Source organism: Notothenia rossii, assembly GCF_949606895.1.
Source record: "Notothenia rossii genome assembly, chromosome: 8".
NCBI lineage: Eukaryota > Metazoa > Chordata > Actinopteri > Perciformes > Nototheniidae > Notothenia > Notothenia rossii.
In genome coordinates, this window is record NC_136906.1 from 82,817,231 (window position 1) to 82,834,938 (window position 17,708).

The following is a 17,708-nucleotide window of genomic DNA, read 5'->3' on the forward strand; positions in this document are numbered from 1 at the left end:
CTCAGATACACACTTTCTACTCAGATACACACTTTCTACTCAGATACACACTTTCTACTCAGATACACACTTTCTACTCTCAGATACACACTTTCTACTCAGATACACACTTTCTTCTCAGATACACACTTTCTACTCAGATACACACTTTCTACTCAGATACACACTTTCTACTCAGATACACACTTTCTACTCAGATACACACTTTCTACTCAGATACACACTTTCTACTCTGATACACACTTTCTACTCTCAGATACACACTTTCTACTCAGATACACACTTTCTTCTCAGATACACACTTTCTACTCAGATACACACTTTCTACTCAGATACACACTTTCTACTCAGATACACACTTTCTACTCAGATACACACTTTCTACTCAGATACACACTTTCTACTCAGATACACACTTTCTACTCTCAGATACACACTTTCTACTCAGATACACACTTTCTACTCTGATACACACTTTCTACTCAGATACACACTTTCTACTCTGATACACACTTTCTACTCAGATACACACTTTCTACTGAGATACACACTTTCTACTCAGATACACACTTTCTACTCAGATACACACTTTCTTCTCAGATACACACTTCATACTCAGATACACACTTTCTACTCAGATACACACTTCATACTCAGATACACACTTTCTACTCAGATACACACTTTCTACTCAGATACACACTTTCTACTCAGATACACACTTTCTACTCTCAGATACACACTTCATACTCAGATACACACTTTCTACTCAGATACACACTTTCTACTCAGATACACACTTTCTACTCAGATACACACTTTCTACTCGGATACACACTTCATACTCAGATACACACTTTCTACTCAGATACACACTTCATACTCTCAGATACACACTTTCTACTCAGATACACACTTTCTACTCTCAGATACACACTTTCTACTCAGATACACACTTTCTACTCAGATACACCCTTTATACCCTCAGATACACACTTTCTACTCAGATACACACTTCATACTCAGATACACACTTTCTACTCAGATACACACTTTCTACTCAGATACACACTTTCTACTCAGATACACACTTTCTACTCAGATACACACTTTCTACTCGGATACACACTTCATACTCAGATACACACTTTCTACTCAGATACACACTTCATACTCTCAGATACACACTTTCTACTCAGATACACACTTTCTACTCTCAGATACACACTTTCTACTCAGATACACACTTTCTACTCAGATACACCCTTAATACCCTCAGATACACACTTTCTACTCAGATACACACTTTCTACTCAGATACACACTTTCTACTCAGATACACACTTTCTACTCAGATACACACTTTCTACTCAGATACACACTTTCTACTCTCAGATACACACTTCATACTCTCAGATACACACTTTCTACTCAGATACACACTTTCTACTCAGATACACACTTTCTACTCAGATACACACTTTCTACTCAGATACACACTTTCTACTCAGATACACACTTTCTACTCAGATACACACTTTCTACTCAGATACACACTTCATACTCAGATACACACTTTCTACTCAGATACACACTTTCTACTCAGATACACCCTTAATACCCTCAGATACACACTTTCTACTCAGATACACACTTTCTACTCAGATACACACTTTCTACTCAGATACACACTTTCTACTCAGATACACACTTTCTACTCAGATACACACTTTCATACTCAGATACACACTTTCTACTCAGATACACACTTTCTACTCAGATACACACTTTCTACTCAGATACACACTTTCTACTCAGATACACACTTTCTACTCTCAGATACACACTTTCTACTCAGATACACACTTTCTACTCAGATACACACTTCATACTCAGATACACACTTTCTACTCAGATACACACTTTCTACTCTCAGATACACACTTTCTACTCTGATACACACTTTCTACTCTGATACACACTTTCTACTCTGATACACACTTTCTACTCAGATACACACTTTCTACTCAGATACACACTTTCTACTCTGATACACACTTTCTACTCAGATACACACTTTCTACTCAGATACACACTTTCTACTCTCAGATACACACTTTCTACTCAGATACACACTTTCTACTCTGATACACACTTTCTACTCAGATACACACTTTCTACTCTCAGATACACACTTTCTACTCAGATACACACTTTCTACTCTGATACACACTTTCTACTCAGATACACACTTTCTACTCTCAGATACACACTTTCTACTCAGATACACACTTTCTACTCTGATACACACTTTCTACTCAGATACACACTTTCTACCTCAGATACACACTTTCTACTCAGATACACACTTTCTACTCTGATACACACTTTCTACTCTGATACACACTTTCTACTCTCAGATACACACTTTCTACTCTCAGATACACACTTTCTACTCAGATACACACTTTCTACTCTGATACACACTTTCTACTCAGATACACACTTTCTACTCAGATACACACTTTCTACTCAGATACACACTTTCTACTCTGATACACACTTTCTACTCAGATACACACTTTCTACTCTGATACACACTTTCTACTCAGATACACACTTTCTACTCTGATACACACTTCATACTCAGATACACACTTTCTACTCAGATACACACTTTCTACTCTGATACACACTTTCTACTCAGATACACACTTTCTACTCAGATACACACTTTCTACTCTGATACACACTTTCTACTCAGATACACACTTTCTACTCAGATACACACTTTCATACTCAGATACACACTTTCTACTCAGATACACACTTTCTACTCAGATACACACTTTCTACTCAGATACACACTTTCTACTCTCAGATACACACTTTCTACTCAGATACACACTTCATACTCAGATACACACTTTCTACTCAGATACACACTTCATACTCAGATACACACTTTCTACTCAGATACACACTTTCTACTCAGATACACACTTTCTACTCTCAGATACACACTTTCTACTCAGATACACACTTTCTACTCAGATACACACTTTCTACTCTCAGATACACACTTTCTACTCAGATACACACTTTCTACTCAGATACACACTTTCTACTCTCAGATACACACTTTCTACTCAGATACACACTTTCTACTCAGATACACACTTTCTACTCAGATACACACTTCATACTCTCAGATACACACTTCATACTCAGATACACACTTTCTACTCAGATACACACTTCATACTCAGATACACACTTTCTACTCAGATACACACTTTCTACTCAGATACACACTTTCTACTCTCAGATACACACTTTCTACTCTCAGATACACACTTTCTACTCAGATACACACTTTCTACTCAGATACACACTTTCTACTCAGATACACACTTTCTACTCAGATACACACTTTCTACTCAGATACACACTTCATACTCAGATACACACTTTCTACTCAGATACACACTTCATACTCAGATACACACTTTCTACTCAGATACACACTTCATACTCTCAGATACACACTTTCTACTCTCAGATACACACTTTCTACTCAGATACACACTTTCTACTCAGATACACCCTTATACCCTCAGATACACACTTTCTACTCAGATACACACTTCATACTCAGATACACACTTTCTACTCAGATACACACTTTCTACTCAGATACACACTTTCTACTCAGATACACACTTTCTACTCAGATACACACTTTCTACTCAGATACACACTTTCTACTCAGATACACACTTTCTACTCAGATACACACTTTCTACTCAGATACACACTTTCTACTCAGATACACACTTTCTACTCTCAGATACACACTTTCTACTCAGATACACACTTTCTACTCAGATACACACTTTCTACTCAGATACACACTTTCTACTCAGATACACACTTTCTACTCAGATACACACTTTCTACTCAGATACACACTTTCTACTCAGATACACACTTCATACTCAGATACACACTTTCTACTCAGATACACACTTTCTACTCAGATACACACTTTCTACTCAGATACACACTTCATACTCAGATACACACTTTCTACTCAGATACACACTTTCTACTCAGATACACACTTCATACTCAGATACACACTTTCTACTCAGATACACACTTTCTACTCAGATACACCCTTTCTACTCGGATACACACTTTCTACTCGATACACACTTTCTACTCAGATACACACTTTCTACTCAGATACACACTTTCTACTCAGATACACACTTTCTACTCAGATACACACTTCATACTCAGATACACACTTTCTACTCAGATACACACTTTCTACTCAGATACACACTTTCTACTCAGATACACACTTTCTACTCGATACACACTTTCTACTCGGATACACACTTTCTACTCAGATACACACTTCATACTCAGATACACACTTTCTACTCAGATACACACTTCATACTCAGATACACACTAACTTTCTACTCAGATACACACTTCATACTCTCAGATACACACTTTCTACTCTCAGATACACACTTTCTACTCAGATACACACTTTCTACTCAGATACACCCTTAATACCCTCAGATACACACTTTCTACTCAGATACACACTTCATACTCAGATACACACTTTCTACTCAGATACACACTTTCTACTCAGATACACACTTTCTACTCAGATACACACTTTCTACTCAGATACACACTTTCTACTCTCAGATACACACTTCATACTCTCAGATACACACTTTCTACTCAGATACACACTTTCTACTCAGATACACACTTTCTACTCAGATACACACTTTCTACTCAGATACACACTTCATACTCAGATACACACTTTCTACTCAGATACACACTTTCTACTCAGATACACACTTTCTACTCTCAGATACACACTTCATACTCTCAGATACACACTTTCTACTCAGATACACACTTTCTACTCAGATACACACTTTCTACTCAGATACACACTTTCTACTCAGATACACACTTTCTACTCAGATACACACTTCATACTCAGATACACACTTTCTACTCGGATACACACTTCATACTCAGATACACACTTTCTACTCAGATACACACTTCATACTCTCAGATACACACTTTCTACTCTCAGATACACACTTTCTACTCAGATACACACTTTCTACTCAGATACACCCTTAATACCCTCAGATACACACTTTCTACTCAGATACACACTTCATACTCAGATACACACTTTCTACTCAGATACACACTTTCTACTCAGATACACACTTTCTACTCAGATACACACTTTCTACTCAGATACACACTTTCTACTCTCAGATACACACTTCATACTCTCAGATACACACTTTCTACTCAGATACACACTTTCTACTCAGATACACACTTTCTACTCAGATACACACTTTCTACTCAGATACACACTTTCTACTCAGATACACACTTTCTACTCAGATACACACTTTCTACTCAGATACACACTTTCTACTCAGATACACACTTTCTACTCAGATACACACTTTCTACTCAGATACACACTTTCTACTCTCAGATACACACTTTCTACTCGGATACACACTTTCTACTCAGATACACACTTCATACTCAGATACACACTTTCTACTCAGATACACACTTTCTACTCAGATACACACTTCATACTCAGATACACACTTTCTACTCAGATACACACTTTCTACTCAGATACACACTTTCTACTCTCAGATACACACTTTCTACTCGGATACACACTTCATACTCTCAGATACACACTTTCTACTCTCAGATACACACTTTCTACTCGATACACACTTTCTACTCAGATACACACTTCATACTCAGATACACACTTTCTACTCAGATACACACTTTCTACTCAGATACACACTTCATACTCAGATACACACTTTCTACTCAGATACACACTTTCTACTCAGATACACACTTTCTACTCAGATACACACTTTCTACTCAGATACACACTTTCTACTCTCAGATACACACTTTCTACTCAGATACACACTTCTACTCTCAGATACACACTTTCTACTCAGATACACACTTTCTACTCAGATACACACTTCATACTCAGATACACACTTTCTACTCAGATACACACTTTCTACTCAGATACACACTTTCTACTCAGATACACACTTTCTACTCAGATACACACTTTCTACTCTCAGATACACACTTCATACTCTCAGATACACACTTTCTACTCAGATACACACTTTCTACTCAGATACACACTTTCTACTCAGATACACACTTTCTACTCAGATACACACTTTCTACTCAGATACACACTTTCTACTCAGATACACACTTTCTACTCAGATACACACTTCATACTCAGATACACACTTCATACTCAGATACACACTTTCTACTCAGATACACACTTTCTACTCAGATACACACTTCATACTCAGATACACACTTTCTACTCAGATACACACTTTCTACTCAGATACACACTTCATACTCAGATACACACTTTCTACTCAGATACACACTTTCTACTCAGATACACACTTTCTACTCTCAGATACACACTTTCTACCCTCAGATACACACTTTCTACTCAGATACACACTTTCTACTCAGATACACACTTTCTACTCAGATACACACTTCATACTCAGATACACACTTTCTACTCAGATACACACTTTCTACTCAGATACACACTTTCTACTCAGATACACACTTTCTACTCTCAGATACACACTTTCTACTCAGATACACACTTTCTACTCAGATACACACTTCATACTCAGATACACACTTTCTACTCAGATACACACTTTCTACTCAGATACACACTTTCTACTCAGATACACACTTTCTACTCAGATACACACTTTCTACTCTCAGATACACACTTTCTACTCAGATACACACTTTCTACTCAGATACACACTTCATACTCAGATACACACTTTCTACTCAGATACACACTTTCTACTCAGATACACACTTTCTACTCAGATACACACTTTCTACTCAGATACACACTTTCTACTCAGATACACACTTCATACTCAGATACACACTTTCTACTCAGATACACACTTTCTACTCTCAGATACACACTTTCTACTCAGATACACACTTTCTACTCTCAGATACACACTTTCTACTCAGATACACACTTTCTACTCTGATACACACTTTCTACTCAGATACACACTTTCTACTCTGATACACACTTTCTACTCAGATACACACTTTCTACTCTGATACACACTTTCTACTCAGATACACACTTTCTACTCTGATACACACTTTCTACTCAGATACACACTTTCTACTCAGATACACACTTTCTACTCTGATACACACTTTCTACTCAGATACACACTTTCTACTCTGATACACACTTTCTACTCAGATACACACTTTCTACTCTCAGATACACACTTTCTACTCTCAGATACACACTTTCTACTCAGATACACACTTTCTACTCTGATACACACTTTCTACTCAGATACACACTTTCTACTCTGATACACACTTTCTACTCAGATACACACTTTCTACTCTGATACACACTTTCTACTCAGATACACACTTTCTACTCTGATACACACTTTCTACTCAGATACACACTTTCTACTCAGATACACACTTCATACTCAGATACACACTTTCTACTCTGATACACACTTTCTACTCAGATACACACTTTCTACTCAGATACACACTTTCTACTCAGATACACACTTTCTACTCAGATACACACTTTCTACTCAGATACACACTTTCTACTCTCAGATACACACTTCATACTCAGATACACACTTTCTACTCAGATACACACTTTCTACTCAGATACACACTTTCTACTCAGATACACACTTTCTACTCTCAGATACACACTTCATACTCAGATACACACTTTCTACTCAGATACACACTTCATACTCAGATACACACTTTCTACTCAGATACACACTTTCTACTCTCAGATACACACTTTCTACTCAGATACACACTTTCTACTCAGATACACACTTTCTACTCTCAGATACACACTTCATACTCTCAGATACACACTTTCTACTCAGATACACACTTTCTACTCAGATACACACTTTCTACTCTCAGATACACACTTCATACTCTCAGATACACACTTTCTACTCAGATACACACTTTCTACTCAGATACACACTTTCTACTCTCAGATACACACTTCATACTCTCAGATACACACTTTCTACTCAGATACACACTTTCTACTCAGATACACACTTTCTACTCAGATACACACTTCATACTCAGATACACACTTTCTACTCAGATACACACTTCATACTCAGATACACACTTTCTACTCAGATACACACTTCATACTCAGATACACACTTTCTACTCAGATACACACTTTCTACTCAGATACACACTTTCTACTCTCAGATACACACTTTCTACTCAGATACACACTTTCTACTCAGATACACACTTTCTACTCTCAGATACACACTTCATACTCTCAGATACACACTTTCTACTCAGATACACACTTTCTACTCAGATACACACTTTCTACTCAGATACACACTTCATACTCAGATACACACTTTCTACTCAGATACACACTTTCTACTCAGATACACCCTTAATACCCTCAGATACACACTTTCTACTCAGATACACACTTTCTACTCAGATACACACTTTCTACTCAGATACACACTTTCTACTCAGATACACACTTTCTACTCAGATACACCCTTAATACCCTCAGATACACACTTTCTACTCTCAGATACACACTTTCTACTCAGATACACACTTTCTACTCAGATACACCCTTAATACCCTCAGATACACACTTTCTACTCTCAGATACACACTTTCTACTCAGACACACACTTTCTACTCAGATACACACTTTACCTCTATCTATTCTGATAGAAAATTAAAACTAGTTTTCTGTCTTTGCGGCCTGAAACTCAATGATCACTTTAAGTCTGATCTCATCAGTGTGTGTGTATGTATGTGTGTGCGTGTGCGTGCGTATGTGTGCGTGCATGTGTGCATGTGTGTGTGTGTGTGTGTGTGTGTGTGTGTGTGTGCGTGCGTGTGTGTGTGTGCGTGTGTGTGTGTGTGTGCGTGTGTGTGTGTGTGTGCGTGTGTGTGTGTGTGTGTGTTACCTCCTCCAGGGCAGCCACAGTGTTCCTGCAGTGGGACATCCTGGTGGTGAAGCTGGAGGTGGTGGGCGCTTTGTAGTCCTCATTAGTCTCCGATACGAACTCGGTCACACTAATGAGCTCCGGCATGGTGACGTCACATAAAAAACCCACTCACACGCACATGCACACACACACGCGCGCGCACACACACCTGGACCGATTCAAGGTGTCAGAACCAACCAAATATCCTCTCCTGTGTCTCACTCCGCCTCATAGCTCAGGATCAGATATTAATGCAAACTTGTGAGGACTTTGTACCGCTTTGTAGGCACCGACCGACCGACCGACCGACCGACCGGAGGAGGCACCGACAGACAGGAGTAGGCACCGACAGACCGGAGGAGGCACCGACAGACCGGAGGAGGCACCGACAGACAGGAAGCTGTACCGACAGACCGGAGGAGGCACCGACAGACCTGCTGCTGTTCCTGCCTCACCTGAGGAAGCACCAACAGGGCGGGGTCTGCTGAGAGTTTAACCGCTGAGACATTAGAGGCGCAATGTCGCCCCCTGTCTGTTGCAGAGTGCATCACACCACTATTCAAATGCTTTATCTTCATATAGCAAAGAAGTTAAGGGCAGAGGGAGGAGTTGTCAGATCTGGTACTGCAGTAAAAGTAGAAGTACTCAGATATTGTACTTGAGTAAAAGTAGAAGTACTGAGATCTTGTACATGAGTAAAAGTAGAAGTACTCAGGTATTGTACTTGAGTAAAAGTAGAAGTACTGAGATCTTGTACATGAGTAAAAGTAGAAGTACTCAGGTCTTGTTCTTGAGTAAAAGTAGAAGTACTCAGATCTTGTACTTGAGTAAAAGTAGAAGTACAGAGATCTTGTTCTTGAGTAAAAGTAGAAGTACTCAGATATTGTACTAGAGTAAAAGTAGAAGTACTCAGATATTGTACTTGAGTAAAAGTAGAAGTACTTTGATCTTGTACTTGAGTAAAAGTAGAAGTACTCAGGTCTTGTTCTTGAGTAAAAGTAGAAGTACTCAGGTCTTGTACTTGAGTAAAAGTAGAAGTACTCAGGTCTTGTTCTTGAGTAAAAGTAGAAGTACTCAGGTCTTGTTCTTGAGTAAAAGTAGAAGTACTCAGGTCTTGTACTTGAGTAAAAGTAGAAGTACTCAGGTCTTGTTCTTGAGTAAAAGTAGAAGTACTGAGATCTTGTACTTGAGTAAAAGTAGAAGTACTCAGATCTTGTACTTGAGTAAAAGTAGAAGTACTCAGATCTTGTTCTTGAGTAAAAGTAGAAGTACTCAGATCTTGTTCTTGAGTAAAAGTAGAAGTACTCAGATCTTGTGCTTGAGTAAAAGTAGAAGTACTCAGATCTTGTACTTGAGTAAAAGTAGAAGTACTCAGATCTTGTTCTTGAGTAAAAGTAGAAGTACTCAGATCTTGTTCTTGAGTAAAAGTAGAAGTACTCAGATCTTGTGCTTGAGTGAAAGTAGAAGTACTCAGATCTTGTACTTGGCGGTGGTGGCAAAGTCGATAGGGACTTGGCTTGGCAACTGGAAAGTCACCAGTTCAAGTCCCGGCAAGACCAAGTGCCACCGAGGTGTCCCTGAGCAAGGCACCGTTCCCTACACTGCTCCCCGGGCGCCGTTCAAAATGGCAGCACACTGCTCCGAACACTAGGATGGGTCAAATGCAGAGAAACAATTTCCCCACAGGGATTAATAAAGTGTATCAAACAAACAAACAAATACTTGAGTAAAAGTAGAAGTACTCAGATCTTGTACTTGAGTAGAAGTACTCAGATCTTGTACTTGAGTATAAGTACTCAGATCTGATACTTGAGTAAAAGTAGAAGTACCCAGATCTTGTACTTGAGTAAAAGTAGAAGTACTCAGATCTTGTAGTAAAAGTAGAAGTACTCAGATCTTGTACTTGAGTAAAAGTAGAAGTACTCAGATCTTGTAGTAAAAGTAGAAGTACTCAGATCTTGTACTTGAGTAAAAGTAGAAGTACTCAGATATTGTAGTAAAAGTAGAAGTACTCAGATCTTGTACTTGAGTGAAAGTAGAAGTAATCAGATCTTGTACTTGAGTAAAAGTAGAAGTACTCAGATCTTGTAGTAAAAGTAGAAGTACTCAGATCTTGTACTTGAGTAAAAGTAGAAGTACTCAGATCTTGTACTTGAGTAAAAGTAGAAGTACTCAGATCTTGTAGTAAAAGTAGAAGTACTCAGATCTTGTACTTGAGTAAAAGTAGAAGTACTCAGATCTTGTTCTTGAGTAAAAGTAGAAGTACTCAGGTCTTGTACTTGAGTAAAAGTAGAAGTACCAGAGTGTAGGAATACTCTGTTACAGTAAAAGTCCTGCATTCAAACTGTTCCTCAAGTGAAAGTAGAAAAGTATTCTCATCAAAATATAGTGAAAGACAGTAAAAGTAGTCGTTGTGCAGATTGGTCCATTTCAGAATAATAGATATGATATGTTTTATAATGATTGATCATGAAAGTGTTCTCAAAGCTGCTAAAGGTGCAGCTAGTTTGAATGACTTTGTATACTGCAGGGTAGCTGGTGGATTTACTCCAGGTGGAACTAAAGTCTGATTCAACACTTGATTAGATTTCACATCATTCATCCACATCTGAGAAGTAACTAAAGGTATTAAGTACAAGTAGTGGAGGAAAGAATACATGGATAAAAGTTACAGTGCAGTTTAAGATGTGAATAGTTCAATTCAAAGCAGCGGCAAAAAGAAAAGTCTTCAGCCTGGTAGTAGTCAGAGTTTCAGCAGACCTGCAGGTTTCTGGCAGTTTGTTCCAGATATTCAAAGCATGATAACTGAACTCCTCCAGGTTGAGTTCTGACTGTGGGGGACCACTCTGGGCTGATCAGGTCCTGCTGAGGCTCCAACAAGGTTCCTGAGTATCTGCGAGGAGGAGCACTAATAAGTAAGATAAACTGTGACACAGATTCCAGACTGAAGGCTTTACTGTCTCGAGTACACACGCAGCTACACTGGAGATATGAGGCTGCTCCAACAGAACACAACAACACAGATACATTCAGCAGTATTTACATTACTGCCTTTTCAATTAAAGGTCACATGACACACTTTTCCGGTTATTCTCCATCCCCTTGAGTGTTGTGCAGTGTTGGGTGTAACGCGTTACAAAAGTCATGGAGTTACAGTAATGTATTACTTTTTTCTGTAACAAAGTCATGTAACACATTACTAATGAAATGTAGGTAATATATTACCCGTTACAACTCACTTTAACCCGAAATTAAATGGTGTTTTGTTTTTTAAGAATTCACCAACATCGCGTGACATTCACCAGAGAAAAATGTGTGCGGGACTGCGGGTAGATTAGTAAACCTGGTGTTCACGTAATCAGTCATTATGGGGAAAGAGCCCCCGACAGGTTGATCTCGATGAGCCTGAAGGTGTTCTTTTCCCCTTAGTGACCAAGTCGCTGCACATTATCCCGCTTATCACACGGCCAGATAGGAAATAAACTGAGGAATCGACTCCCAATATTAATTGAAGTGATTTTATTGACTTAAAATGATCGGATTTCTTCCGCTAAGAAAAGAAATCCGTCCCACGCCGCACCAACGACTGGAACTAAGACAACAACAACTTTACGGCACTGTCCAGATCTGTTTACCGTTTCTGATCCGCGAACAAGTCCTTAAACTCTGCAGAGCCCACACCGTGTTCCTGTTCACTTCTGATCCACGAACAGGTCCTTAAACTCTGCAGAGCCCACACCGTGTTCCTGTTCACTTCTGATCCACGAACAAGTCCTTAAACTCTGCAGAGCCCACACCGTGTTCCTGTTCACTTCTGATCCACGAACAAGTCCTTAAACTCTGCAGAGCCCACACCGTGTTCCTGTTCACTTCTGATCCACGAACAGGTCCTTAAACTCTGCAGAGCCCACACCGTGTTCCTGTTCACTTCTGATCCACGAACAAGTCCTTAAACTCTGCAGAGCCCACACCGTGTTCCTGTTCACTTCTGATCCACGAACAAGTCCTTAAACTCTGCAGAGCCCACACCGTGTTCCTGTTCACTTCTGATCCACGAACAAGTCCTTAAACTCTGCAGAGCCCACACCGTGTTCCTGTTCACTTCTGATCCACGAACAGGTCCTTAAACTCTGCAGAGCCCACACCGTGTTCCTGTTCACTTCTGATCCACGAACAAGTCCTTAAACTCTGCAGAGCCCACACCGTGTTCCTGTTCACTTCTGATCCACGAACAAGTCCTTAAACTCTGCAGAGCCCACACCGTGTTCCTGTTCACTTCTGATCCACGAACAAGTCCTTAAACTCTGCAGAGCCCACACCGTGTTCCTGTTCACTTCTGATCCACGAACAAGTCCTTAAACTCTGCAGAGCCCACACCGTGTTCCTGTTCACTTCTGATCCACGAACAGGTCCTTAAACTCTGCAGAGCCCACACCGTGTTCCTGTTCACTTCTGATCCACGAACAAGTCCTTAAACTCTGCAGAGCCCACACCGTGTTCCTGTTCACTTCCTGTCTGTCTTCTTGTTCATTGATCTGCTGTCCAGCGCTCCATCTTTGAACCTATTTTCCTTTCTCTTTCTTGATCCTCCTTAGCAACGCCACGACAGCGGTCTGTAGCCTACTACTGTATTAACAACATGTCACATGTTTTGAAATGTTCAGAATCGAGTATTAAGGGCCTACACAGTTGCTGCACTAAACTACATTTTAGCATTTCAATACCGAGCCATTATTTTTGCGGTTATTTTGGTGGAAAGTAAAAGAAATATAAAAGTAGACTCATTACATTTCAGAGACAGTAATATTGTAATGTAACTTATTACTTAAAAAAGACAGTAATAAGTCATATCATATGTAATGTATTACATTTTGGAAGTAACTTGCCCAGCACTGGTGTTATGTAGCTTCTGCCTGTGAACGGTCTGCAGAGTCACAAACCCTCAAAGTACACCCTGTAGGGAGTAACACTCTAACTCAGAGAGACCTGTCTGTGCTGAACACTCACTCAGCCTTATCTTTTGGCTGTGAGTGTGTGTGAGTGCTCGGGTTGTGTTGGGGCTGTGTCCCGCAGACCCCACGCAGCAACCAGGAAGCGACCCCAGTAACCCAGCTCTCACTGTCCGCTCCTCGAGCCTCAAAGGGCGGAGCAGCGACCCCCCCAACGTCCCCCCAACACGGCCCCCAGACCCCACGCAGCATTCTCTTCTGTTTGTCCTTGCTGGGGTCATTTCCTGGTTGCTAACAAACGCCATGGTAAAACATAATCACTGATGTTCAGCTGTAACGGTGGTGGACTCATCAGAACAGAGTGGGCGAGCTGACCAATCAGAGCACAGTGGGCTCACAGGGGGGGGGGGGGGACAGAGAGTGAATACACACACTATACAGAGATGCTGGATGAGAAACCAATGAGAGTTTGGAGCATTGAACAATGTACATCTATTCTAGAACTCAGCTATGGAACTATGATCAGTAGAAATGGCCATGGGACCTTTAAGTGAAGATTTGTTTACCTTTTTGTGATACATGCTCTGATAGAATGACTGCTGTAGAAAAAAACAATACATTTAGTTAAAAACAGATAAAATAGTGCAAGTAGTACAAATAAAATAAAGTAGAAATAGTGCAAGGAGAGTCCATACAAGTAAAAGGAATATGATATATTAGATACATCATTTGTAAGTTGCAAACAGATGAATGTTCTGGATTTTCTTCACAGAGTTCAGGGGTTTAACAGTCTGATGGCCTGTGGGATGAAACGTAGGGTTACGTATGTTAACCCTTGTTATATAAGCACAGCGGAGCCCTCTACTGGACTCTATGGGTTAGACCCTCCAGAAAAACGCTATTCTGCGATCGCAGAATTTACCGCATAATCAGTAAAATGGCGCAGATTTTTAAAAGGCCGCATAATCCCCGCATTTTTCCACACAAAGTTGAGAAGAAAAAAAAGTTAACTCGTCTTGACGTGACGTCATCAGCTCGCGCATCACAGAATGTAAACAACACTGTATAGAGTGAACGTGTGGAGCTCACACGATAGAGAAAACACCAAGATGAAAAAATCTAATCCATCTCATTTACCGACGAACATTTCTACTAAAGACCGGGCAAAAAGTGGGGGGGAACTATTCTGCACCCCGTGCAACTGTGTGTTGGAGCATAAGAGAACATCGACGGTGACGACCCACTTTGATTCATTCAAACATTCGAAAATGCTTTCTGCTGCTGCGGACAAGAAAGCCAAACAACTCACTTTCACCGAGGCATCAACCTCAAAACCCTTTAGAGGGCTACAAGAAACGAAGTGAGTAGCCTACAAGATTGAAGCTGGTCAGATAACGAACGAGTAAATGAAAACAGAATGAGGCGGAGAAGTGTGTGTGTGTGTGTGTGTGTGTGTGTGTGTGTGTGTGTGTGTGTGTGTGTGTGTGGGTGTGTGTGTGTGTGTGCGTGAGATTAAAATAGCCCAATTGCTTTTACAATAAATAAACATTGAATGTGTTTCATTGAATAGTAAAGGGGTTTAACATTAGTGGCAGGTTGTGTGTGAGAGAGAATAAATAAGACAGCCCAATATTAAAAAAAAAATCGATAATTTTTTCCCGCATATTTAGCATATTTCGCAACTTTCCGCATATTTCGCAACTTCCCGCAGTTTCACCGCATAAAATCACATAAAACCCCGCATGTTTAATCGCATAATCAAGGACTTTAGCCCGCGTTTTTCTGGAGGGTCTAATGGGTACTCCCCTCGATCCTGTCTATGAACGCATTCTTTCACTGAGTAATACCCGTAGCCGGCCCCCTGGGCGGGCCTACCTGAATGCAAGCGCATCCACTGCATAAAAAGTGGCCCCGCCCGCTCACTGCTATCCCTTACTTTCTCTTTTAGCTGAGCAGCATGAGTGTGATTAACCGCAGGAAGTGCTGTCAAAGCGCTGTGCGGGTGCAGGGACATTATGGCCGGCGTGTTGTTGTCAGAAAACACACCTCGCCTAGTGTAAATGTCTAATACCTTAGACTTCACTAAAGACATTCAGGAAGTCAATCCTAAACTTGAAGACAGTCAGCACTGTCAGTTCTGTCTTTTCCTTTAATGTCTTGGTTTGGTAACCTGACTTTAAAGAGCAGAAACCGTCTCAGTCAGATCATAAAGTGGTCTAGCACAGGGGTTCCCAAACTTTGCCATGCCAAGGACCCCCATATAGCATAGATATCATTATCTACAGGTCAGGACCCTCTCTATGGACCACCTGTAGGTCAGGACCCTCTCTATGGAGCACCTGAAGGTCAGGATCCTCTCCATGGAGCACCTGAAGGTCAGGACCCTCTCTATGGAGCACCTGTAGAAGTTGCAGAGTATCCTGGAGTCCATGTTGAACCTCCTCAGCCTGCGGAGGAAGAAGAGCCACTGTTGAGCTTTCTTGGTGATGTTGGTGTGAAGAGTCCATGTCAGGTCCTCAGAGATGAGTCCATGTCAGGTCCTCAGTGATGAGTCAGGTCCTCAGTGATGAGTCCATCTCAGGTCCTCAGTGATGAGACCATGTCAGGTCCTCAGTGATGAGTCAGGTCCTCAGTGATGAGTCAGGTCCTCAGTGATGAGTCCATGTCAGGTCCTCAGTGATGAGTCAGGTCCTCAGTGAAGAGTCCATGTCAGGTTCTCAGTGATGAGTCAGGTCCTCAGTGATGAGTCCATGTCAGGTCCTCAGTGAAGAGTCCATGTCAGGTCCTCAGTGAAGAGTCCATGTCAGGTCCTCAGTGATGAGTCCATGTCAGGTCCTCAGTGATGAGTCAGGTCCTCAGTGATGAGTCCATCTCAGGTCCTCAGTGATGAGACCATGTCAGGTCCTCAGTGATGAGTCAGGTCCTCAGAGATGAGTCCATGTCAGGTCCTCAGTGATGAGTCCATGTCAGGTCCTCAGTGATGAGTCAGGTCCTCAGTGATGCGTCCATGTCAGGTCCTCAGTGATGAGTCCATGTCAGGTCCTCAGTGATGAGTCCATGTCAGGTCCTCAGAGATGAGTCCATGTCAGGTCCTCAGAGATGAGTCCATGTCAGGTCCTCAGTGAAGAGTCCATGTCAGGTCCTCAGTGAAGAGTCCATGTCAGGTCCTCAGTGATGAGTCCATGTCAGGTCCTCAGTGAAGAGTCCATGTCAGGTCCTCAGTGAAGAGTCCATGTCAGGTCCTCAGTGATGAGTCCATGTCAGGTCCTCAGTGATGAGTCCATGTCAGGTCCTTAGTGATGAGTCCATGTCAGGTCCTCAGTGAAGAGTCCATGTCAGGTCCTCAGTGATGTGGACCCAGAGGAACCTGAAGCTGCTGACTCTCTCCACCGTAGTCCCATTGATGGCGATGGGGGCGTGTCCCTCTCTCTGCTGCTTCCTGTAATCCACAATCAGCTCCTTGGTTTTGCTGAAGTTGAGATGGAGGTTGTTATCCTGGCACCAAGATGTCAGGTTTTCGACCTCCTCTCTGTTCGCCGTCTCGTCGCCG

General features: G+C 41.0%; 1 protein-coding gene and 1 pseudogene across 2 annotated transcripts in view; both read right to left on the bottom strand.

Moving 5' to 3' along the window:
- The window catches only part of asap2b (ArfGAP with SH3 domain, ankyrin repeat and PH domain 2b), a 57,552-nt gene extending 47,888 nt beyond the window's left edge, over positions 1-9,664 (bottom strand). The window contains 1 exon segment of the mRNA XM_079647086.1: positions 9,189-9,664. Within this exon segment, the coding sequence (XP_079503212.1) occupies positions 9,189-9,314 (126 nt within the window). The 5' untranslated portion in view covers positions 9,315-9,664.
- Positions 1-17,708, bottom strand: part of LOC307016319 — a 264,046-nt pseudogene that overhangs the window by 201,909 nt on the left and 44,429 nt on the right. The gene's annotated exons all lie outside the window — the stretch shown is intronic.